This window comes from Carassius carassius, chromosome 21 (genome assembly GCF_963082965.1).
Source record: "Carassius carassius chromosome 21, fCarCar2.1, whole genome shotgun sequence".
In the NCBI taxonomy this organism is placed as follows: Eukaryota; Metazoa; Chordata; class Actinopteri; order Cypriniformes; family Cyprinidae; genus Carassius; species Carassius carassius.
This window is the reverse complement of record NC_081775.1, coordinates 7,493,164-7,520,456: the sequence shown is the minus strand read 5'-3', so window position 1 is coordinate 7,520,456 and position 27,293 is coordinate 7,493,164. Positions and strand designations below refer to the sequence as shown.

Below are 27,293 nucleotides of genomic sequence, written 5' to 3'. Positions count from 1 at the left end.
TGCATATTGTGTAAAATCTGTGTCATATTGTTTGATGGTTATTCATCTAGTCTAGCCCGTTGTAACCACTCTATTTTCTCTGTATTGTCTCTGTGTTATGTGAATGTGTTATAATACATTGCCTTTCATACAGTAGCTGATGATATAGATGATATAGATTGCTGAATCCAATCTCCTTGAATAAATGTGGGAATCTGACGACTATGAAACAGATAGACAATATAGAATAGTATGATAAAAATATATTTACCGAAAAGAAAAATGGTTAACCTTTCAAATGCTGTGTGCAAATAGGCTAAAATTTGCTATATGAATGGTAAAAAAAAATTGTTGTGCACTTGCTACACAATATACAGCATACAGTGCCCTCCAAAGTAATCATGCACTTCCAAGCAGTTTCAGCCACTGAAGCATGTCTACTATTTTATTTCACTCTCAGATAAGATACTTAATCAGGGGTTAAAGCAGAAGAATATACAATATGTAAGAAAATAATATAATTCAATCATTAAAAATAATTGCTTTTAAGTCCTATAGGAGCCCATTTTAATAAGCTCTTGGTCTTGGCCATCACTGCAAAGAAGCACAAACCAAGCAGAGCTAAACCAAGAACAACACAACATGTTGTTTTTGCTGCACAATTACAATAACGTAGGGCCAGTGCAGCGAAGAAGCCATGCAAGCCTTGAAATCAAATGACTGAAAGCAAAACTTGAATGTTTTCTCCGTATCTAGAAGCCTGATGTTGACCATTTTTCTACATGGCATCATTTCCATGTGCTGGTATTGGGAAGGAGCCTAGGGGGAGTTTGTATTTTCAGGAAACCTGTAGCATGTGTTCTTGAAATGTGTAAATAGTGTTTAATAAACACAAACTAGCAGTTTGCATTTGTGTTTTTATTATTTTTATTATTATTATGTATTTATTTATTTATTTTTTGTATAAAACTTGCCCCCTCTTCACTTTCATTAGTTTGCACTGCTATTAGCAAACACTTTAGTGGACTGTAGATGCGTCAATCAATTTTAATTCGTTGTTGGTGCAGCGGTGCATCAAGTAGGCTAGTGTTTTTTTTTTTCATCCCCATCTGTTTAGTTTAGTTTTAAGCATAGAGTAAGATTAATTCTTAATTCATTTTAATTTCAGCCTACCTACATAAAGACTAAACCTTGCTTGTTACATCAGTTTAGATCAGATTAGATTAGACAAGGCTCAAGTGAAATAAATTAATTGAAGTCTAAATCCATTCTCAATGTCACTGTGTATAATGCACAACTGATCACCCTTCACTATATGAAAATTATCGGCTCAGAGTCGTCGGACCGATTCGGGAACGTTTTCACTTTCGTTTTTAGTAGCCTATATCTTAATTAAAGCATGAACAACTACATGTTGCCACGTGTCACTAGGACATTCAATATATAAATAAATAAAAAACACTTGACGCACCGCCACACCAACAACAAACCAAACTTGACTGACGCATCTATAGACCACTAAAGTCTCTGCTAATAGAAGTGCAAACCAATAGAAATGAAGATGGGGCGGGTTCTAATGTGTTTCCCGATTTAACTTTGTAACGTAATAGTATTAGCTTACTATTTTAGTCGACAGCTAAAGACTGTTTGGAGGTTTAGCTCAAAGTCAGCTACTAGTATCGAGGATTTGTCAAGAATTTCAGGTACAGTAGCCTAAATGATATAGAAACAATGAAAGTTATCAAAAACTTTGGATTGTCAAACAAACAGAGGATGATATAACCAAGTCTAGATTCCTTCAAACATAAATGCCTTAAAATTGCACTTAAAGCACGGTTTACACACGCATAATGTGACAGAGAGTGCAAAAATAGCTATTTACTCTCACCCGTATTTCTCTGTCTCTGTTAAAGGCTCGGTGGAAATGCGTTTATTTTACACGTCGTTTGTTTTGTGCGTCCTCTACATGAGCACATGCACCTGTGATGAGCTCCTGTCTTCAGAAGATGCTGAGTTCTGCAAGTAAGACTTCATAATGTTGTCATTCTCTCCTGGGAGACTTTTGACCAATATTCAAGTCTGTAGGATAGTATTTGTACTTGTTACTAGACAGCATTGATAGAAAAAATAATTATCTGGGCCAGATCAGAATGTTTATTGGTTTAATATATTGATCTTCTTAGCTACTTAGACTTTCCTTTAGTCAATATGTTCAAAAACACCCTGAATGTTTCCTTAAAATACTTTAAAAAATAACAAATGAATGAAATGGAAGTAAATTCCTTCTAATCTCTTAAGTAGGTATTTTATCCTGCTGAGATCAGTTCATTAAACTACTGTAAAGAGTGTTGTGATGGAGACATGTTCTTGTTTTTCTTGAGAGTCTCATTGTGTTTTTATATTTTTATTTTTAACATTTTGTACTTCTTCTTTGTACGTGAAAATGTAATTTGGTGTTTATGTATGCATTTTGTGTGCTTTGGCTGCTACCTTGGCCAGGTCTCTCTTGTAAAAGAGATTCTGAATCTCAATGGGACCTCCTGGTTAAATAAAGGTATAATAATTAAAATTCCAGCAGGAATCCAATACAAACAGTCTTTTAGCGTTCCTTTAGGAGTTTTGGACTAGGGTTAATATCCAAACCATATTTCCTTAAATGAGCTGATTTCAGAAGTCTGGCTTGTAGGCCGGTGTGGGATGTGTAGGACTCCCTCGGAGCACTGAGTCATGGATGCTGAAGCAGCCGGTCCCACTCAAAACCCACAGAGCAAGCCTTACAAATCTAACAACTTACTCACTAGTTCAACTTTCAGTGCAGACATGGGCTATTCACAGCTTATATTAGTTTTTCACAACCTGTCATAGGAAATTCAAAACTGTTCACTGAATAATGATGGTGTACTAGGCAGGTTCACTTATTTGTACCTGCATTTGTGCTGCTTAGGGGGAAATTAAAGGTGATTTACCCGGATCTGGTCGTTGATAAATGCATGACCGTCCCTCAGAGGATCAGAGAGAAGATCAGTCAGGAGTGGGGTCCACCTCAAGTACAGCTGCCAAGTGCTGATGAGGTAAGAGAAACGACTCCATAGCATCATGCTGACCTCTTACTCACTCTGTCAACTAGTGTTCAGTGCTTCAGCCTTTAACCTGTGATTAATAATGGTCCTCTGCCAGGCTAGAATGTGTCATAATATAAACTTGGTGAAGTATGTGCTATTTTTAGATGTTAAAATACTTTCTCTTGCTACGGTTTAACAGTAAGGAAGCCATGTTTAGGTTGAAATATCCTCATACAGAAATGCTGGCTCAATGGCAATGACACACTTTAGCTGTAAATGCATCATGTTTCGGTCAAAATAGAAAGGTCTTTAATGCTAATTAGATGGTTGGTTTCCGATTTAATTGTTTATTTAATTTATGTTTTATCTTTATGTGAAGTTATATTTTGTATTGTGTTATTTTGGTCGGTTGTTCTTCTATTATGCCTCCAGAAGATGGCGCAAGTACTCCATAACTAAGGCATATGTTTGCTGAAATGAATTTATGTTATAGACACAAACCTGTTTTTGAGTATGACATAGAAATGTCATGGATATCTTTACTGACCTTATGTGATCCGGTTTGATGCCTTAAAGTTTGACTTCAGCCGTGTTTTAAGGTATTGAAGGTGATCCAGAGATTAATTTTTTAATTAAAGTCTGTATATCAGTGCTTCCAGGGAGTGTGTATATATATATATATATATATATATATATATATATATATATATATATATATATATATTAGTGCTGTCAAACGATTAATCGCATCCAAAATAAGTGTTTGTTTGCATAATATATAGTACAGACCAAAAGTTTGGAAACATTACTATTTTTAATGTTTTTGAAAAATTTCTTCTGTTCATCAAGCCTGCATTTATTTGATCAAAAATACAGAAAAAAACAGTAAAATTGTGAAATATTATTACAACTTAAAATAATAGTTTTCTATTTGAATATACTTTAAAAAATTATCATTTATTTCTGTGATGCAAAGCTGAATTTTCAGCATCATTACTCCAGCCTTCAGTGTCACATGTAACATCCAGTCTATCACATGATCATTTAGAAATCATTCTAATATTCTGATTTATTATGAGTGTTGGAAACAGTTCTGCGGTCTAATATATTTGATGAATAAAAGGTTACAAAGAACTGCATTTATTCAAAATAAAAATAAAAATTCTAATAATATATATTCTAATAATATATTTTCTTTACTATCACTTTTTATCAATTTAACACATCCTTGCTGAATAAAAGTATTGATTTTATTTAAAAAAAAAAAAAAAGAAAGAAAAAAAAATGACTGACCCCAAATTACTGACCAGTAGTGTATATTGTTATTACAAAATATTTATATTTTAAAAACATAGCTTCTTTTTTTTTTTTTACTTTTTATTCATCAAAGTATCCTAAAAAAGTATCACATGTTCTGAAAAAATATTAAGCAGCGGAACTGTTTCCAACTTTGATAATGAATCATCATATTAGAATGATTTCTAAAGGATCATGTGATAATGATCCTAAAAATTCAGATTTGCATCACAGAAATAAATGATAATTTAAAGTATAATAAATGTAAAAACAATTATTTTAAATTGTAATAATATATCACAATATTACATTTTTTCTGTATTTTTGATCAAATAAATGCAGGCTTGATGAGCAGAAGAAACTTCTTTCAAAAACATTAAAAATAGTAATGTTTCCAAACTTTTGGTCTGTATGTGTGTGTACTTTTTATATTTATCGCGTTTGTGTATACATAAATACACACACATGCATGTATATATTTAAGAAAAATATGTTTATATTTAAAATATATTTATAGATAATATCAATTATATAAATATAAATATATAGATGTAAATACATCTGCATGTGGTTTACTTACAGTATATATACATAACAAATGAACACAGCACACACATATTAAGTAAACAACTCTTTTTGGATGCAATTAATTGCGATTATTAAGACAACACTAATATACCACAGCACTTATATAAAAATATATAAAATATATATATATATCAGCATGATTACAGTGAGCTTTTGGCTTGTCCTAATATCCTTCTCCACAACTTTAAAATAGCTTTTCTTTCAAAATCAATGTATTGAAATCAGTCATATTCAATTAAACTAATGGAATAGTAATGAGAAGAAGAAAATGTATAACGATGATGATGATGATAAGTGTATGGATATTTATCTTTAGACATTTACATTTAAGACTTTAACTACAAATGTTTTTGGATTCCTCTTTAAAAGTACTCTAAGTTGTCTTTTCAAGGCAATGCTTTTAGATAAGGTAAGAGACAAAGGGGCCATCAATATGACTGAAGAGCCGTTGGACAGCTGCTACTGTATATCTGGCAAACGTTGTCCATCTCGCTAGATTGGTGTATTTGAGTGTAGAGCAGCGATGCTGTGCCAATCATTCTGGTAAACTTGAAATGGAATCAACTGTGGCGGAGAAACGCAGCAAAGTACCATGCCGTATCTGTAAATTGGAAAGCCACTTCAATTTTAGGAGCTAGTTTATAAATTCCTTAGCTAAGCAGTCTGGCTGGAAGATGATCTATCGCCCTCACGTCTCCCAAACCCCAACTGATGTATGGTCGTATTATCTATTATGCTGTCCTAAATGATTCTCTTTTATTGCTGGACTTGGTGTCAGACAGCAAAACGGATTACACGTGAGATCAAATCAATACCAACTTTATTTACCGGCCTTTCAAACGTAATTCCCCCTTTTGTGGCTCTGCTTCTGATAAAAACATATGGTAGCTGGAGGTCTGCGCTGAGAATATGAGCAGGCTTTTTGGGAGCGTACGTGTCAGTGCTCGTTCTGCGGGTCGCTGTCTCTCCCCCGCCCCCTTGACCCTGCCAATCGACACTTCATCACCACGGAAATGAGAGGCCAAGTGGCGACGCAGCGGTCACTGGTTGTCGCTTTACCCCTGCGGTGACACCCACCTCATTACCCTGCTGAAGGCATGCTGGGTAATTGAAACAGAGTGGAATGGGCAGCGGTCCAGCACGTCTGCCTCTCGATGGGCTTTCATTACCCAAAACAAAAGCAAAGGGTCACGCAAACAACAGATTTCCCTCCGTCAGCCTTCAAAGTAATGACTCAACCCTCAGCTTGACTTGAACTTGATTTTCACTCGAGCAGCCATAATTCTTTAGTGCTACCGCCGTCCAAATGTCTCCAAAAGTCATAACGCTTTCATCAGAGTAATGTGTTTGAGTGAATGTTTTGTCATTTGCATACGGTAGGGATAACTGCCTATGAAATCTCAAATGCGGTGCAAACCTCTTGACTATGCCGTTGCACACTAAGAAATTTATGTCTAGCTCTGTCGTTATCAAGCACTCGTAATTTATTTTAATCTCAAGCCATTTCAAGGATAATTGCATCTTTGTCTGGCACTTTTGGATGCCGTGTCAAAAACAGTTCGGTTACATTAATGGTTGATGAACTTAGCACATCTTGTTTTTCTTAAAATTGGCAACACGTTTTATAATGATCTAGCATACCTGTTTTTTGTCATATTAAATCTGCAGTCATAAATCAATAAATAAGATGCTGGCTTTGGTAAAGAGATGCAAATTCTCACATCACTTCTGTTAGTCTTTAGACACAAATTAAGATATTTTTAATGAAACCTGAGCCATTTTTGTCCCTCCATTGAATGACCAGAACATGATGCTTTAGAGAGTGAGATTGTACAAGAAAATCGATCATATCTCTTCAGAAGAGTTGGATTACAATATCTTTATGAACTTTTTGAAGCATTGAAATTTGGGTGGATTGGACTGTCAGTGGAGGGACAGGAAATCTCTGAAGTTTCATTAAACCTTTATTTGTGTTTCAAAGATGAACAACATGAGGGTGAGCAATGATAACAGAATATTGCATTTTTAGGTGAACTTTATATTCTTGTTAAATTGACCTTATTAGGAACAGTTTAACAGGCATTAGTTCTTGTACAAAAATGTCTTGATGAAAGAACTTAAATGCCAGTGTGCTTTTAAATTGCATTTACTCTCACACATACAAAAAAGAAAGTTCAACTGGATTTCATAAATGGTCTTTTATAAATGGGATTTATTATGTATGGAATATTCTTTGGTTTCTCTTGTAATGATACCACATGTTCTCAGTTTGGAGAACAGACTATTGGCAGCATTCTGTGTACCAACACTTGTGTTGTAACGCTTGTGCCATTTTCCAGACCCACAAATATCCTCGATTCATGTACATCATCAAAATGATTTCTTATCTATGAAAACGAGGCTTTGAGGGATAGAAGTACAGTGTGTCCAGATTGTTGTAGGATTTTGGACCAATGATATTTCAAGCACAAAGCCACATAAATAGAATCCAAGGAATTAAAATAATGTCCTGTTGCTTGCCGCTGCAACTTCTTCAGTGTTCATACTCTCAAATTGTTTCCAAATTCGAAAAGTTCCAAAAGTGAGGTTTTGAAGCAAATCCGTTTAGAAGAACCATGTGGGGTTCCCAAAAGAACCTTTCAGTAAACCCTGTTTGTCATTAGAAGAATCCTTTTTTCATTCCACAAGTCTTTACTTTTTAAGAGTGTGTTATCTGCTATATATATCTATTTGAGTTGGAAATAATCCTCGATGCTATTCCTGACTAATATAACTGATAAGGTCATTGATTTAGCACGCGTTCTTCCTTTAAAACACCTGTGAGGCTGCGTTTGGCATCAAGCAGCCTGCAATCTCCAACATGCTGCATGTTCTTACAGATATTTATTTAAACGTCTGCATAATCTTGTATTCTGGATGAAGGTGCGATCTGGCACGTGCTATTTGCTGATCGAGAAGTATTTTTGCGTAATTTTCAGAACTTCTCAACCCCATCCCCATTTCCCCGAGCTCTTATCGGGTGGTATTCTAGGACGTGACTTATTCCTTAAAATCACGTTAACTTTTTAGGCTGTCACCCCCTGCAGCTGTCGAAAGTCTCTTTGGCATAGGAAAGCAGCGCCTGTGGTTCATATGGGGACTTCTACTGTTTTATTCGGTGCTTAAGAGAGATGAGCATGAGGTTTCTAAACCATTACAGTGATTAGAAAGCGCCTGGATGTGATCTCCTGAGCTAGCTTACTGCGCCTCTAATATCTCTTTTTCTCCCGCTCTCTCTGAGAGAGTGATTTTGTACGCTGTGCTTAAAACCGTGCATGGGGGCGTTGAGAGAGGATTTCAATGTGAACCATCCCTCCCTACTTCCTGCTTTTTTTGGCTTATTTCGGCGAAGCTCTCTGTTCTTTTCTTTTAGCTGCCTGTAATGACGACAGGGGCGGCATCTTCATCGCTAAGCCTGGCAGTGCCCACGGCTGCTAGTCGTCTCAGCGCAGCGCTGCCCACTCACCCGCGCTAGCCTTGGCACCTGCGCGCCATAGCAGTGTGCTATCCGACATCCGAAGGTGGGGTTCCTTTCCGGAAGACCCTGAGTGTCTTTCCCTGGGAAAACCCACTCGTCCACCCATGCAGGATTCCTGAAAGGTCTTTCGCTGTTGGGCCTCTTGAAAGATGGAGGAAGAGAGGGGGTTTGGAGTTTGCTTTTTATACTCGCAGTGGGCGAGCCGCTTTAATTCGTCTGTCTTTGAGAAGAAGGGCTGGAAAAAAATTCTAGAAATTCATATTAACTGCTTTAAGTGTAGTTTTTAGTAATACATTGCAATTTCAGCATGAATCACATTTTAACAGGTTGTTACTAGAGTTGTTACCTGAATTGGGGGGGGGGGGGGGGGGGTTATTAATTGCACATTTAAAAATAGATGCAATGATTTGAACATTTTTTAAACATTACCCGTGAAAAGCACTCAAATATAATTAAATCTTTGTTCACAGATGAACAAATAATTTTTTAGAAGGCTTTATATGTCTATACTGTGTGTAGTGTGTGTGTGTGTGTGTGTGTGTATATATATATATATATATTGAACATATGTTTATCACTGGCCTACAGCTCTAGTTATCATACTTGGAGTGTTTTTTTTAGTGCACAAAATGTGATGTAATGTACACATTATTATATTTAATACATTTAAATTTAATTTTATGGACAATGAATGAGCCTTTTATTTCATTTCCCATAATGCATGAAGCAGGCATACAAGATTGAAACTAGCTGAAACAAAATTGAAATGTGGTCTTAAATGGCCCAATATAATATATAAGATAATATTATTTTGTTATATTAGATTAATATATACTTTTACTGTATTATGTTAACAATTTTTTTCTTTTCTTTTAAAAAGTTGTTTTTAATGAACTAAAGAAAAATTGGGCTTTTTATAAAAATAAAAAAACATTCTATTTTAAATAAAGAGAAAATATGATTACTATTTGACTACTATTATGACTACTATTTTTTTTTTTATTATACATTAAAAATATGAATGAATTAATTTAACTTTTTAAGAGAAACTAAGAAAAATTCATAATAAATGTGACGGCCAGTGATCAGCATTTTCATTACATGGAGGAGACCAGCTTTGACATTTTTGGTAACATATTGTTTTACAATCATCATGTGATTTTGGCAGGACAGGGTGGATACTAGTGTAAAACAAATGATCTGCAGAAGGTGTGACTGAGTTCTGAGGTGAGCCCTTTAAATTAGGGATTTCTGCCTCAGATTTCTTGCATTTCTGGGTGTGGCCAATTCTGTGAAACTGATTTTCTGTGCACTGGAATGGAGCCAGTTCTCATATTCCCAGTTTTGCCAAACCCTTTTACTAGATGAGATCCACTGCATGAATGAATGAAGGTCACCACTGTCTGTTTAATAGTAAATCTGCCATAACCAGGTGGGTGTCTCGGCCGTGTAGGATTATAGGCTCTCATTCAGGATAAACACCAGGTTTCTCTCTTTCTCCTCTGTGGATCTGTTTGTCATGATAACAAGCATATTGCTTTGACACTGGACCTCATTTATACAGTCATCATCAGGCGCTCTTACACAATGCCTATGAATCACACCGGGGATCTGACACTGCCAACATCTGCTGCTACTCTTTACTAGAGGCGAAGGATTGATATGAATATTCAGTTGAACGCTGAGAGAGGCAATAAGCCACATAATCCTCGTTTCCACACAATCAGATGATTTACATGTTGTATAAGGGCTCTGTATGGCTCTCAGACTGATACGTCATGAATGTACAGATTCTACAGTGAGCTTCAGGAAGCCGATGAGGCCACAGGAGCTTGTGAACTTTGACCTCGTAGACATTATACAACTCCATCTTCACGTCTTGTACTTAAATTCTGTTTAACATGTCTTGTTTTACCTTTCTTCATTTTTTCTAGATTTTTCGATTTCTTTCAATTCTGTAAACACTTTAAACCTGTAGTTGTAGGATTATGATTTTAGAAAAGGGTATGATGTAAAATACATTTTAAACATTCCACAAATATTCCATATTATATCTAGGTTACTAATCACATTATTAATGTTGTGTTGTGTTGATTATGTGACTTGGTCAGATGTTATTGTTTCCATTTGAAACACACGATGCTCTTTGGGGAACATGAGCATCAGCAGCATCATCATCATTGAGTTCGTTGAGTGCTGTAGTTATTAAATCAAAACCGAAGTGTACCAAACAACATTTTATTATTATTATTATTATTATTTAAATCATGCATAAAGTTGTTCATACAATCAGTATAAAATTATGCTGATTATAACAATGTAAAATAAATAAATTAATTAGATTGCATCGAAATAAAAACTTTTTACAAGTAGTCTCAAATATAAACACGCTAAACACATGATCAATATTTTTCACTGATTTACTCGTCAGGTTGTGTTGCTTGCATTACTAAAAAAAAAAAAAAAAAAAAAACTAATGATGATAATAATAATAAAGTTGCCTGATGACCAAATCAGCATATTAGAAAGGCACTGAAGACTTGAGTAATTATGCTGAAAATTCAGACTGACACAGGAATAAATTACATTTAAAAAATATATAACAGTATTATAATAATATTTAAAATAATAATAGAAACTGTATGTTTGATCAAATAAATGAAGCCTTGATAAACATAAAATACTTTTTTCAAAAACGTTAAAAATGTAATTTTTGCAAAGGTGAGTGAGTGCATTATTTTTGACTTAGTATGTAACTGCATTAAGTCACACCTCAGCTGTATTTCTATTTGACTGTATTTATGTAGTTATTTGTTTTTCAGATTTTTCTTGCAACTGACTAGTGCACTCTTCTCATTTAAACAATGCATCTTTATTAAGATCCTTCATAATGGCATGCCTCTTCACCTTCATTTAAAAATCCGCTTTACATCAAACCTAGACCTCAGCAGAGAGAAAAGGCAAACAGAGAGAAGTGAGACGAGAAGGTATGGGAGCCGCATTCGGAAAAGATGGAATTACATCGACTTACACCATTAATCTCTCGTTTGTCACTTACAAATCTCATTAAAGTCGAGATTCTACTTTGTGCCTTTTCCCTACATTGACAGATATTTTAAAGTTCAAAGATGCAATAATCCATCAGGCTCGGGAATATGCCTTTGCCGCAGAGGATGCCAGGATAAACATACAGAAATTAAATTTCTATTTATACGAAGCCTGGAAACCGCCGAGCGTTTGCCGGAGAATTGATGCTGCACGGAGCATCGGAGGCCAGGCTCAAGCAGCTGAAGTAATTAGCCTAACACTTGCGTAAACTAGATGGTGGATCATATCTGGCAGAACCGGGACAAAATGTCACTCGGCTACAAGCTGTTTAGAGGGATCTGCCCAATCCCATTTGAGGAGTTATGCGTGTAAAGGCAAGCCTGCCACAAATATGTAATGCCATCTTTAATGTGAATTTTGAGCTGATATTGTTGCAGGCTGATGTTGCCGGGTGTCTGTTTTGAGTGGGTGTCTCGTTCGCTTAGGTGCAAAGACTGTGACATGCCGTTACAGTGCATTTGATGCCCTGCATGCTGTGCCTTTTCAACAAAAGGTTGAAGTCATGTTGGCTTTTCGGATTCAGGGCCTTCTTGTCACTTTTGCTTAGAGAGGACAGGAAATGGTGCGAGGAAGATGGATCGGGGAATGACGTGAGCCGAATTCGCACCCGCATTAGCGCGCTGGACGATGCGTGCTAACCGCTGGGCTGGGGCTTCAACACGTTACCTTGCTTAATGATCATCGGCGAGCGAGTTAGAACTTATGAGCTCTTCAAAAACTACTTTTCCCTCAGAACTCCAAAGTTTAGGATTTGCATTAATTTTACAGGAATTAAATGCATGTGTTTTTGAAGATTCACCACCCCCTCCCTGTCTGTCTGTCCCGGCCCACTGATTCACCTGGTCCTAAAAGAGCCCCGGGGACTTTTTTTCAAACTTTCACTGTCTTCCCGCCGTCCCCCTTTTCTCTTGGCAAATATATTGTTTCCACAGATAAACACGAGAGGCTTGACAGATTCTTGGTTCTTTGGGAACTGTGAGAAAGAAGGGACAGTGTGTATTTAATGAGCCGTGTGTAATCTTCTTTTCTGTGAGACCTCATTCATATCAAAGTCACTTGCAACTTTCTATCGAACTTTACTCAAATCATTTTACTCAATGCAACTAGAATGGAGAGAAATGAAGAAATGGGGCATGATGCAGACTGAACTGGAACTCAAACACATGGCGCTCGTGCACTGCACAATTGCTTTGTTATTGGAATCAGTGATTATTCTCATCAGTAATCAGATCAGAGTGTGGCCCTTGTTAAAAGTGTTTAGGAAATGTTTACTTTTAAATAAATTGAACTCCATTTATTAAATGAATGAAACCTAAAGTGCAGAAGATACAATATGTTGATCCTTCCTTTCCACTTTCTTCCTTTCTTCTTTTCCATGTTGTTCCTTTTTACTTAATTCTTACCTTTTCTACTTCCACTCAGCTTTCTACATTCCTTCATTCTTCTTTCCTTCCTTCCTTTAGTCCTTCACTGTAAACCCGGATAAGTTGAATTTACTTAAAAAAAAAAAACTGAGGTAACTCGTTGCCTTTAAAATGTTAAGTAATGAAGCATTAGTTGAATAAGTGAAGTGGACTACGTTCAATGTACTTAAGCCCATAATGGAATGAAATAGAACATTTAAGTTGAATGTACTTATAACTGAGTTACAGTAACCGAAGATACTTAGTTTAAACAATCATTCCCCACCCATTTATTTAACTCGGCTTGTTAAGTTAGCATTACTCCATTACCAATTCAGCTAAATTGTATATTGTAACTGACCCAACTTAACTTTTAGTTCCTGAAACTCAAAATATCTTTTCATCAATAGAGCTATGTAAAATAAATACATACACCTGCAACATTACACTGATCCAATTTTATTTATATTGAACATGTCTTTTTTTTTTTTAGCAACAAAAGAAACAAAGCCATGGCCTAATAGGTTTCTAGTGTGTAGTTTCCTCAGTGATGGCACACTACAAATTTGAAATGGGAAATTTAACACCAATAGTTAAATTTAACACTTTCTCAGTGTATATATGGAAACCACCACATGAGTGTTAAATCAACACTTTCAAAAGTGTTGACACTTGCAACACCAATACGGTGTTAAAATGTAACACTATTGGAGTTAAATAACAACACTGCAATAAGTGTTTTAAACACAACAACAACAACAAACATTGTATATATATATATATATATATATATATAATATATATATATGTATATGTATATGTGTATGTATGTATGTATGTATGTACAACCCGAATTCCGGAAAAGTTGGGACGTTTTTTAAATTTTAATAAAATGAAAACTAAAAGACTTTCAAATCACATGAGCCAATATTTTATTCACAATAGAACATAGATAACATAGCAAATGTTTAAACTGAGAAAGTTTACAATTTTATGCACAAAATGAGCTCATTTCAATTTTGATTTCTGCTACAGGTCTCAAAATAGTTGGGACGGGGCATGTTTACCATGGTGTAGCATCTCCTTTTCTTTTCAAAACAGTTTGAAGACGTCTGGGCATTGAGGCTATGAGTTGCTGGAGTTTTGCTGTTGGAATTTGGTCCCATTCTTGCCTTATATAGATTTCCTTATATAGTATTTTTCGTTTAATGATGCGCCAAATGTTCTCTATAGGTGAAAGATCTGGACTGCAGGCAGGCCAGGTTAGCACCCGGACTCTTCTACGACGAGGCCATGCTGTTGTTATAGCTGCAGTATGTGGTTTTGCATTGTCCTGCTGAAATAAACAAGGCCTTCCCTGAAATAGACGTTGTTTGGAGGGAAGCATATGTTGCTCTAAAACCTTTATATACCTTTCAGCATTCACAGAGCCTTCCAAAACATGCAAGCTGCCCATACCGTATGCACTTATGCACCCCCATACCATCAGAGATGCTGGCTTTTGAACTGAACGCTGATAACATGCTGGAAGGTCTCGCTCCTCTTTAGCCCGGAGGACACGGCGTCCGTGATTTCCAACAAGAATGTCAAATTTGGACTCGTCTGACCATAAAACACTATTCCACCTTGAAATAGTCCATTTTAAATGAGCCTTGGCCCACAGGACACGACGGCGCTTCTGGACCATGTTCACATATGGCTTCCTTTTTGCATGATAGAGCTTTAGTTGGCATCTGCTGATGGCACGGCGGATTGTGTTTACCGACAGTGGTTTCTGAAAGTATTCCTGGGCCCATTTAGTAATGTCATTGACACAATCATGCCGATGAGTGATGCAGTGTCGTCTGAGAGCCCGAAGACCACGGGAATCCAATAAAGGTCTCCGGCCTTGTCCCTTACGCACAGAGATTTCTCCAGTTTCTCTGAATCTTTTGATGATGTTATGCACTGTAGATGATGAGATTTGCAAAGCCTTTGCAATTTGACGTTGAGGAACATTGTTTTTAAAGTTTTCCACAATTTTTTTACGCAGTCTTTCACAGATTGGAGAGCCTCTGCCCATCTTTACTTCTGAGAGACTCTGCTTCTCTAAGACAAAGCTTTTATAGCTAATCATGTTACAGACCTGATATCAATTAACTTAATTAATCACTAGATGTTCTCCCAGCTGAATCTTTTCAAAACTGCTGCTTTTTTAGCCATTTGTTGCCCCCGTGCCAATTTTTTTGAGACCTGTAGCAGGCATTAAATTTTAAATGAGCTAATTAAGTGGATAAAAGTGTAAAATTTCTCAGTTTAAACATTTGCTACGTTATCTATGTTCTATTGTGAATAAAATATTGGCTCATGTGATTTGAAATTCCTTTAGTTTTCATTTTATTAAAATTTAAAAAACGTCCCAACTTTTCCGGAATTCGGGTTGTATGTATGTGTGTGCATATATTATATAACACAGATATATATATATATATATATATATATAGAGAGAGAGAGAGAGAGAGAGAGAGAGATACATTAATTCACAAAACAATGCATGTTTAAGGCCTGTTCACACCAAGAACGATAACTATAAAGATAACTATAAAGATAACGATATTAGCGTCCACACCAGCGAACGATATTGTCTGTGTATTCTAAGCGGACGTGCGTCTGCTGCTTTAAATTCTCGAGCTCATTACAGCAGGATTGATTCTGATTGGTTGACAATGTTTTATCGTTCATCAGGAAGAAAAAAAAATCGTTCTGAAAGTGATTCCAACGATATCGTTTCTCTGTGCCTTTATCGTTATAGTTGTGGTGTGGACTCCGCTATTCTTTAATATTGAGAACGATTTTTAGAACTATATCTTTATCGTTATCTTTATAGTTATCGTGCTTGGTGTGAACAGGCCTTTACACTTATTTATTTTAACTGAAATATTGTAATTCTTTTTCCCTGCACCAAAATGTCTTCACATTCAGTGTTTTCAATTCATATAAAGAACATACTTTACAACAATTAAAACAATGTCAAAGCAAATCAGTGCAAAGGCACAAAAAAAAAACGTATTTGGTCCATATGTATTCTCAATTTAATCAGGTTTATAGTGCTTACATTTATCTGCTTAAACCACAGCATCTCAGTCATTACCAGTAACTATGAATACAGGCCCGTACTTAGCTGATTTAGGACCCGGTGCAAAGTAGGAAGTGTTCCCGGGGGGTGGGGGGGGCTCATTCAGTCCGTTTACCCCTCAAGTGTGGACCGGTGCGACCGCATCAGTTGCACCCCCTTAAGGACGGCCCTGGCTGAATGTATGTTACTGATCACTGAACAAAGTCTGTGCCAATGGCGTTTGGACCTCCTTGGAGAAAGTAGTCTCTTTCTTTTTTTCAGGAAGACAGGATGTGGTTCTCTGCAGTTTCCATCTAAGCAAGAAATCCACTCCCACTTGCAGCATCACAAAAGTGCTTCTGTAAAATTGGGGAGAAAAAAACAATAATTTTACATCCATTTATCAAAAATATTATTAAGAGGTGAAATATCAGACAAGTATCAATTACAATACAATAATAGTTCACTCAAAGCATTTACCCAAAAATTGTCATAATTTTTTTCATCCTCATGTGGTTCCAAACCTGTATGACATACATGTCTTACATGGTGTTAGAAGAACGGCATGAGTATAAGTGAATAACAATTCAGGTGAATAATTTGTTTTAAGGATTATTTAGCCACAAATTTTTTTTTTAAATGATGTCATCATTTATTTACCCGACTGCTGGTCTCTGTGCATGAATAGGTGTTCATGAGAATCTATTAGCAAAGCAATTCAATCCAACTCAACTAGGAAAAGCACACAAGTTGTGAAAAATGAAGATTAATAAAAACAAAGCATGAAATATAACATATGTGCTTTTTTCTCTGAGGTAATACATCTGCTGTGCTCGTTGCAACAGGAAGTTATCATGTTAATCTGTCAGCTGTCATTTTGACAGTCATAACAACCGAAGCTCTGGTCAGGAGTCAGTGAAAAAGATTCAACTCGGTGAAGTACACAGGTTTTTTTTTTTCTTGATTTTTTTTCACAACTTTTGTGCAATTCAGAGTGAACTAAACTAATAGTATCTCATGAACACAAAGTCATGCACAGAGACCAACAATCTAGTCAGGATATTTGTTAAATAATATGAAAAAGTTCAGTATGTTTCTGATTCTTTCTACGATTCCTGAATTCCATGCTGATCTCACTGCGCTGAGGGCTCTGTCTATCAAAATGTATGCGCAAAAATGAGACGGCACATAAATAAATGACAGTACCAAAAAAATCATATCTAATCTCTAATCTGTAGTTCATGCTACCCATGTGTCATACTCCAAGTCTTGTGAGGGCACAAATTCACTTTGAAGGGTGAACAATTTAACTCATGCCTTATAGAGGATTTGAGTATATTGAAAAGTTATTTTCAAATATATACAAATGAATATATATATATATAAGGAAAAAATAACTAAAATACAATATACTGAAACTCAATTATGAAAACTCATTAAATTAATGCTTGGTATAATGAGAAAAATTACAACATTTGGTCAGGAGACATGCAAGAAACAATTAACTTTACTGATATTGGTATTTTGACATCAAATTTAATCTGTGAGAAATGTTTCAGATCGTCTAGGCATGCACAGCATACAAATAGCATTAACGTTACTAAATATTATTATTTTATGAAATAACGTACATATAGTAAATGAAGTAAAACACTTACTTTCCGTGTTTTCCTTGTTAAAACCAACTTCCCCGTCTGCTCCGCTTTGTGAGTGAAAGAAAATATCTCTCTGAGGAAAGTGTAGGAGCGCACACGTATTAATGTCGCAATAAATCAATATGCTGTTATAAAATAGATATTTTAAATGAGGTAAAACGCTTACTTCTGGACTTTTCCGCGTCTGCACCATCATGGTCTTCTGAACAGCAGTTCAAATCTGTGAGGAACCGTTAGGCTCGTTTAGGCGCGCAGAGCATTTAAATATCACCATAAAGTAATATCATCTTATAAAATACATGTAAACGAGGTAAATCACTTACTTATGGTGTTTTCCTTTGATAAAAAACTAATTCCCCGTCTACTCCCCATCGCGAGTGGAAGAAAATATCTCTCTTGAGAAAAGGTTTTGGAGTATAGTACATAAATATCGCTAAAAACCAACATAATGTTATTAAACACATTTTAAATGAGATAAAAACACTTACTTTTTAGATTTCACATATAGAAATTAAAAGACGCCCTCGTCTGTTCCGCATCGTGAGTTAAAGGAAATGTCCTTGAGAAGTTTATGCACACACAGCAAATAAATTTCATTCTAAAACAATATGATATTACACTGTAAAAAAATTTACTGTAGAATTTACAGGATTTTACTGGCAAAAAAGTTGCTAATAAAATCATGTAAAAATGTTAATTGCTGTAAAATGGATTAAAGGACATTACTGCAAAGCGAATTACAGTTAATTGCTATATGTGAAATACAGTAGTTTGTAGTATTTTTTTACAGTAACATTGAATTTTACTAGTAGTTTATTTTACAGCAATATTTTGTAAATTCACTAAAGTACAGTATTTACCTGGCAAAAAAGTTGCCAATAAAGTCCTGTAAATATATTTTACAGCATTTATTTGTAATTTCATTAAATTACAGTATTTAACTGGCAACTAAAGTTGCCAATAAAATCATGAAAATACCCCTAAATACAATATGATCTTGTAATAAACTGCTTTAAAGAATAATTTTAACAGTAAACTATAAAATACTGATATAAATGCATTATCATGAGCTCTATCTTAATATATTTACAAATGAATAAAAACCAAGTCAATGATGTGGCAAATAAGTATTTATTAAAACTGGCAGAAAGACTTTGCAAGGCTTTTACTGGTAAAATAAAATTTTCAGTCTTTCAACAGTTAAATCTTATCATAAAAATAGTATAGCATCACAAATAACTGCTTAAAAAAATTTTCTATAAAAATGAAGGTCAATCAACAGAATTTGTATAATTTTGGTAAAACAAATATGTTTTAAAGAAAATGATTAAAATAAAATGCTGGAATCAACATTAAATCACAAATTCTGTTGTTTGAGCTTATGTTTTATTAAAATAAGATTATTCCTGCAAAAGACAATTTAATAAATACATACTGAAAGTCCATCAACTTTCTGAGATGAGCACACACATGAGGGTTGTTCCTCTTCTCTGAGACTTTTCCACTTGTTTTGCCTCTATGTGTCCGTCTTGTATCCAGTGAGTGTTGTGATTCCAAGAAAAAAAAAGAAAAGTAAAAAATAATGACTTTGTTGAATAAAGTTGTTCTTTTTGTTTTCTTTGCATACAAAAAGTATTCTTGTAGCTTCGTAAAATTACAGTTGAGCCACTGATGGCAGATGGACTATTCTGATGATTCTTGTCATACTTTTCTGGGCTTAGACATTGTTAATTGTTTGGCTGTGGGACAGACGCAAGCCTCCCGGTTCTCATCCATCCGAAATATCTTGAATTTAGTTCCGAAGACGAACAAAGCTTTTACGGGTTTGGAACGACATTAAACAGTGATGAATGACTACATTTTCATTATGGGGTGGAGTAACCCTTTAAAAAAGTAACCTTTTTCGCAAATGAAATTACTTAAGTAAAACTTGTTACCTTTGAAAAAATTAATGTGTGCAAAAGATGCCTGCTCCCGGGACGCACAATGTTGAGGTATGAATTCACAACCATCTGACCCTCAAATAGTCAAAAGCCACTGGGTGGACCTGAAATGAATAATTATAAGTAATAATGTAACCTTCAATGCAGTATTTCAATATAAAATGTAATCTAAATTACAAGTTTATCAAATTATTTAAATAATACATTACCTAATAAAATCAGCTTCAGAGTCTTGAAGCATCAAACATTTCTGCACATCAGCTGCTATTCTTTGCACCTACAAGAAATAAAGAAAATAATCTTGTGATTTCTTTAAAGCATTATGTAAATGAGACCAAAATTAACACCGAAAATGGCATATATTTTAGAAAAAACAAACTATTATAAATTATATAATTTATAATTATAAATTGTAATATTACATTGTAGAACTGTACCATCAATCAAATTAAATAATTAACAGTGCAAAATTACAACTGTGTAATGACATGAAATTTGAAAAATACAATTAATAAATGTTGGAAAAATGCAATGCTACTTATTAAACCTGAAACTAATCCGCCATTAGGTGGCAGTAAATAACTTAATGAGGGAATCACCTGAGTCATTCATTGAACCGATCCTTCAAAAAAAAGAATCATTTAGCTAAAGTTTGGAGAGATTTGATTTGAGAATGTGCAAAATAGTTTTGCTTTGGTCTTTGTTTGGAACTGTATTCGTTGGTGAAATAGAACAACAGTTAATATTGTGTCTAAAAAAGTAACTTGTTAACTAATTGAACTATGTATTTGCAATCGTGATACTCAGCAAAACAGCTCACTTGTGATGCTTCTTATATCATATGTTATGAATAAACTCAACAGTTGAACATTTACCTCATGTATTTTCCGTGAGTTTATGTGTGCGGTTAACCATGTTTTGATGTTGAATGAAAGGTTAATATAATCAGAATCAGTCTCGCGTTTCGATGCTTCCTCAGTCTTTCTTTCTTTTCTTTTTTTTTTAAATCAGGCTTACTTGTCCAGTCGGGCATATAAAGATGTCTTTCACTTATTATAGTAAGGCGTCGAGTCAATATGGGACAGTTGAACACATATAAACGAATGAAATTTCACATTTTGCTGTTCGTCAGTTATTTCGATAGATAGTAGTTACTATGACAATCGTTCGCATTGGGCTTTATTTTAAGTCAGGTAGACACTACTTTTAAATGCTCTCAATAAGAAAATGTAACTTCCAAAAATCGAACATTTGGCGTAACTATGCTATGATAGCAATTCCCAGTTTACAGCACAGAAGTTACCAAGACCACTGAATGTCAGGATAGGAGGCTATTGTGACATGATATCGCTTATAAATTAACTTAAATAAATATAAAAGGATATATTTCTTAAGTATAATTAAGTGAACTTACCAGGAATTATGAATAAAGCCTCTAATCTTCAATCGTTCTCACGCTGCTCCAGTCGGCTGGGTTTCTGATTTGAATGATGCGCGCGCAATCCCATAAAGCCACACTACAGTAAGTTAGTGTAAAAAGCAGGAACTACAGTGACAACACCTGCTTCTTGTAAATGAATTACAGTTGACGTGGAAATATACTGTTAACAACTGTAAAACCTTATTTGACCCATAATGCATTGCGAATTACAGCTGCATCTTGTAAAATGTTTATACAGTAAAATTCTGTAAAGTTTGGCTGTAGAAACTACAGCTACTTTTACAGTGTACAAACCCCATTTTATGAGTAAGATTATACACTTTATTTCGCCGTATTCCGTCCTCATACGAGCCGCGTCGTGAGCAAAGAAAATGACGTCTGTGAAAAGTATTTCAGATGGGTCAGGCGCGTGCACATGAGCAAATGTCCCGGATGTGACTATTAACACTCAAAGGTAACTCTGAGTATTTACACCGGCCAGAGGGGGCTGTTTACACTAGCTAAAATTCAACACCACAACTTTAACACATTACTCTAAAAGTCCCCAACACCAGGATTTCAACACTGGATAATTTGCTGTGATGAAAAAAAAATATATCTTCCTCTTTACTTCCAATCATTACAATATTGTACAGCACCTAAAACTTAATAAATTTTACGTTAACATCAGGGACACAACAATAAAATCCGAAAATCACAAATTTACCCGTGACTCCATGGAAAATAATTCGCGATTTCATATTTTGTTTTTGACCCTATGAACCGTTGGACACGCCTCAGCATGAGACGGGAAGCGCCAGGCTGCAACCAGTCTTGTTAGTAACAGGCAAAACTTGATGATATTGAGTTGTTTGAGCTCAAACACATAATTACAATAAGATAGGCCATTAAAAAGTGTTTTTAATGGCCAAAAAAATTACTCAGAATTCTTAAGTAATGTAAAGAAATGACACGTTTAAGTAATACAAACTCAATTTGTTTGAGTAGAAACTACTGATTGGACTTAAAAACACATGTACAATAAGAAAGGACATGGAAAAAGTTCAGCTTACTCAGAATTAACAAGTAATGTCATTAAATTAGAAACATTTAAGTAATATGAACTCAATTTCTTGAGTTGAATTGAAATCTTGCTTTCCACTTCTTCCTTTCCTACTTCCATTGCATTTGTTCCCTTCCTTCCTTACCTACTTTCTTCCTATCCTATTACTTCCTTTTCACTTCCAATCCACTTTCTTAATTTATTTTCCCTTCCTTCTCAATAATTCCATTACACTTTCTTCATTCCTTCTTTCCCGTTTCTTTCAACTGTATTCCTTCAACTTTCAACTTCAATTCCATTTTTTCTTCCGTACTATTTCATTTTGTTTTACACTTTCTTTCCACTTCTTAATTTCCACTTCCTTTCCACTTGACTCCTTCCTTCCTTCTTTCCTTCCTTCCTCCCTTCTCAATATTTCCATTACACTTTCTTCATTACTACTTTTCCTATTTCTTTCAACTGCATTCTTTCCAACTTCAAATCCATTTTTTCTTCCATACTTCCATTTTATTTTCTTTCGGTCTTGTTTTCCACTTCTCTCTCTCCTTCCTTTCTTCTTTCCTTCCTTCCTTCCTTTCTTATTTCTATTCCACTTTCCTCATTTCTTCTTTTACTCTCTTTCAATTTCCTTCTTTATTTCTTTAAGTTCTACTATCCCTACTTACATTTCACTTTATTTCTATCATGCTTTCCACTTACTTTGTTCCTACTTCCGTTCCACTTCTTTTCTTCCTTCCTTCTTTCCCTTCCAATTTCTTTATTACTTTCCTTCTCCTTTTTGTCTTTCTTTCTTTCTTTCTTTCTTTCTTTCTTTCTTTCTTTCTGTCTTTCTTTCTGTTTTTCTTTCTTTCCAATTTCCTATATTTTCTCTTGTTCTTCAGCTTCTTTAGTACCTGCTGGGCATGTTGTTGTTGTTGATGTTGTTTTGTGGTCATTACAAGCTGAATCTGATTTTCATTGGCAGCCACCCAGCTGGTTAGATATTGTCTTTTTGATCAGAGCAAATATACTAGTAAGCACATGGCACATCACACTTGAACATAACTCACTTATGTTTCAGATTGTCGTGATATCACTTCGTGTTCATCATAAAAAAAAGCGAAGTGAATGTGAATGAAATAAATATGTTCATATGCTTCAGATTTTGGATCCCAGAAGCAAGCTGAAGAGATTCTCTTGATGGTTATATCTTTAATTGTGAAATTAACTGTGATTGATCTTGACTAGCTTTGTGCCTTGAAGAGAATGTGTTTGACGATAAGACTCAGCCGTCATCACGTCCCTGTCATGTCTCTGATCCTGCGCTTTGGAAGTAACGGAAATCTTATGCAAATCATTTCTTAATCCTTTTATGTTATTTTGTTCCATTTCTCTTTCATTTTTCACACTCGCATATTTTTGCAACGGCATCTGTACATTTTTAAGCGGTGTTCTACCGAACTTTGGCCAGTTGCTGCAGCCGGTTGTCATTTCGTGTTCAGATTTCTTTCTCAAAAAATAAGTTGCGTTCATTGCATCACCAAGAAAGCTCACCTATAAAAACTTGATTTAACTATAACATGAGAAACTCTCGTATAGCTGACGCAGGTGGAAGACCACTAAAGTAGTTCAGAGCTCACCATCTTTAAAGCCACTTTGATAAAAGCTGAAGAAGACAACCAAGCCTAATTCGAGAGAGAGCGTGCAGGAGATAGCAGATTGTGACCTATGTCTGCCGGTAGCTTTTTGTTGTCCTAAGGGTTGGTGTTTAAAAATAATAAGAACAAAGTGGGACGGTCTTACATCCAAGAAGCTTAAAATGCAAAATCTTGAATAAGCCCAATTTTCCTCAGCCAATGGCATCACGTTTCGGAAAGGTTTTTGTGTTGATCATCCCCAACTGACTCGCGTATATTTAGCCCTCCCCTCGCAAAATAAAAACACTAGAGGTTTATATGGCTTTTTAAAAAAAATGTATCTAGACATTTATCCACTTTAATCTTCTTAACATATTAAAGTCATTTGCATTACCCTGAAGTGACTGAGGTTTTTCACCGCTTCTCTCCCCCACAATACACAAGGACTTGGAACACCATGTGGACATTTTGTCTGTGAAAAGAACACAAGTGGGCATAAGTCAACTTACTTCCATTTGCATGTGCCTTATCCGGCTGGGTGTTTTATTTATTTATTATTGTATTGTCTTCTAAAGCGTTCGCCAACTGTTGCTCCATATTTTTTTTCTCTTTTGTTCATATTTATCATGCATGAGGAAAAAATATATGTGATTTATATTCACAATAGTGCACGGCTTCACTTCTATAAAATCCATACTGCATAATAAAAACGGTGCATTAAGTTTTTGCACTTGGAAGGTTGTATTGACCAATCAGGAGTCAGGAATTGAATTGTTCATTTATATTAATTTTCCATTAAAATCCTAAATTCTAGCATGTTCATATATTTAGACTCTGATCATAGTTTGATAAACACATTTGTGGTTTAACTGCAGGTCATGGTTAAGCTGTTCACATGGTAGAGATGGTGTTAACCTTTTCTATTCATTCAGGGAATCTTTAGTGACAGTAATAATATGTTCGTGAGACAGCTAAAAGGCCAGAGTCAATCTCAGTAAGCGTTCCAGTGTCTGCTTCGCTCAAACTGTTGCTTCAACTGTCGCCTAACTGACTACTTTAATATGGTGTTGCACTTTAGCTGTGTGTGTGTGTGTGTCTGTTTGTGTTTGGAGGACTTGGCTTGGTTGCAGAATACCCATAATTCTCCATAGATAAGCATATTTAGAAAATACAGTTCATGATGTTTGTGAATCACTGTTCGACTGTAATCTTAATGACTGCATCTTGGAACTTAATAAAGGATTCCTGACACTCACAGTCTCTCTCGATCTCTCTGCAGTTACATGAATCAGTGAGGTAAATTAGATCAGCTTTCTTTAATGATCTGGTACATTGTGTTTTTAAGGACAGCAGACAGCAGAAAAAAGGGGTACATTTTATTTTCAGTATTTTCATATTAATGGCTGTCGTCATTACTGTTGTGTTCCTTGGTTTTTCTGACTTGAGAAGCATTTTATTAGAAATATTGCAGTTATTTCTTCAGCCCACAAAACATACAAAATGTGTTTCCTTTGCAGTATTGCTTTAATAATCAGTTTTGTGCCTTTTCCTTTATCACTTTTTATCTTATTGGTCAACTAGAACTACAAAAGGCAATTCTGTAATGACATTTTCCAGGAAGTAACATTATTATCAGGATTCCCAATGAATATGATGTCATTATGTACAATAAGATCTAGATTTCTAAATAAATAAAATTAAAAAATAAATGTATGCATTTAGCAGACCCTTTTATCCAAAGTGACTTACAGGCTATCAATTTTTACCTATCAGGTGTTCCCGGGGAATCGAACCCCCAACCTTGCACTTGATAGTTCAATGCTCTACAAATTGAGCTACAGGAACACTAAATTTAAAATTTCTAATTTAAAATTTCACTAATTTCTAAAGAAAAGAAAAAAATAGTAGTAAAAATGAACCGCACATTGACAGCTAACTGTCACACCTCATTCAGCTCATATTTTCCATTCAGTTAATTTTCTTGCCATTTTATAACTAATCAAGTTCTAATTAATTAAGCTGACGTGGCTGAGCTTCTGGAAGTCTGCTGTTTCTTTTTATAGGGATACTTCTTTATATTACATAGGAATATATATACCGTAATTCCTCAAATAAAAGCCGGGGCCTTTATTTACCTGAACTGCAGAAGGTAACAGGCTTTTATTAGAGGGAGGCCTTTATTTCTAATTCCATCTGTTTGATAAGTAATTGTTTTAAATAACCCGTTTTAAATTAAAAACGATAGCGTTCCAGATGACAGAGATCATAACATTAGCACAGAATCAGTTCAGAATCAGTTCAGGTGATCTGAAAACCGCCGCAACTGGTTCTTGACTCAAGAACGAGAAACGCTCTGGTAGTGGGCGTGTACGTTCGTTATCACTATTAGAGGCCCGGCTTTTATTTGACTACCGGTTTTTATTTGAGGAATTACGGGTATATACAGTGGGCAAAATAAGTATTTAGTCAGCCACCAATTCTGCAAGTTCTCCCATTTAAAAAGATGAGAGAGGCCTGCAATTTTCATCATAGGTACACTTCAACTATGAGAGACAAAATGTAAAAAAAAAAGATCCAGAAAATCACATTGTAGGATTTTTAATGAATTTATTTGCAAATTAAGGTGGAAAATAAGTGTTTGGTCAATAAAGAAAGTTTATCTCAATACTTTGATATATACCCTTTGTTGGCGATGACAGAGGTCAAACATTTTCTGTAAGTCTTCACAAGGTTTTCACATACTGTTGCTGGTATTTTGGCCCATTCCTCCATGCAGATCTCCTCTAGAGCAGTGATGTTTTTGGGCAACACAGACTTTCAACTCCCTCCAAAGATTTTCTATGGGGTTGAGATCTGGACCATTTCCACCATAATTTGCAAATAAATTCATTAAAAATCCTACAATGTGATTTTCTGGATTTTTTTTTTTTTTTACATTTTGTCTCTCATAGTTGAAGTGTACCTATGATGAAAATTCCCCATTGTATATATGTATGTATGTGTGTGTATATATGAAAATAAAATGGCTCAAAAGGTGCTGCATTAAAGGAATTGCAAATTTAATTTCAGTAATGTGACAGAGTGAATTATTGCATGGTGAGGCGGAAATTATTTTACTCTCAAGGATTTGATCAGGAAGTGTTACGCTTTTTAGGTTAGGATATTATTTGTTAATTTAATTATCCCACGCCTTTGTGGCCAAGATATGTACTTAAATTTTTTTCTCGCTATTCGCATGTTTGGGATCAGTAAGATATATATATATATATATATATGTATATATATGTATGTATGTGTTTTTTTTTGTTTTTTTGTTGTTGTTTAAATAAATTAATATCAACTGAATTGATCAAAAGTGACTGTAGACTTTCATAATACAATACAAAAGATTTCTATTTCAAATAAGTGTTGTTCTTTTGAACTGTTTATTCATCAAAGACTCCTTTAAAAAAATGTAGCACGGTTTCCACAAAAATATTAAGCAGCACAATTTTGTCAACTGTGTAATAATAAGAAATGTTACTTATTAGAATAATTCAAGCCTGGAGT

General features: G+C 35.0%; 1 protein-coding gene and 1 long non-coding RNA gene across 2 annotated transcripts in view; one reads left to right on the top strand and one right to left on the bottom strand.

Moving 5' to 3' along the window:
• Nucleotides 1-1,537: 1,537 nt before the first annotated feature.
• Nucleotides 1,538-27,293, top strand: part of LOC132097448 (phosphatidylethanolamine-binding protein 4-like) — a 126,814-nt gene continuing 101,058 nt past the window's right edge. Inside the window, exons 1-3 of the mRNA XM_059503164.1 lie at nucleotides 1,538-1,682; nucleotides 1,893-2,001; nucleotides 2,924-3,050. Coding sequence (XP_059359147.1) covers nucleotides 1,904-2,001; nucleotides 2,924-3,050 — 225 coding nt within the window. The 5' untranslated portion in view covers nucleotides 1,538-1,682; nucleotides 1,893-1,903. The remainder of the gene's footprint in view (nucleotides 1,683-1,892; nucleotides 2,002-2,923; nucleotides 3,051-27,293) is intronic.
• On the bottom strand, nucleotides 16,170-18,115 carry LOC132097449 (uncharacterized). Its single transcript, XR_009422735.1, has 3 exons — nucleotides 17,869-18,115; nucleotides 17,706-17,775; nucleotides 16,170-16,361 (listed from the first exon to the last, which is right to left on the bottom strand). It is a non-coding gene; the product is annotated as an uncharacterized LOC132097449 (long non-coding RNA).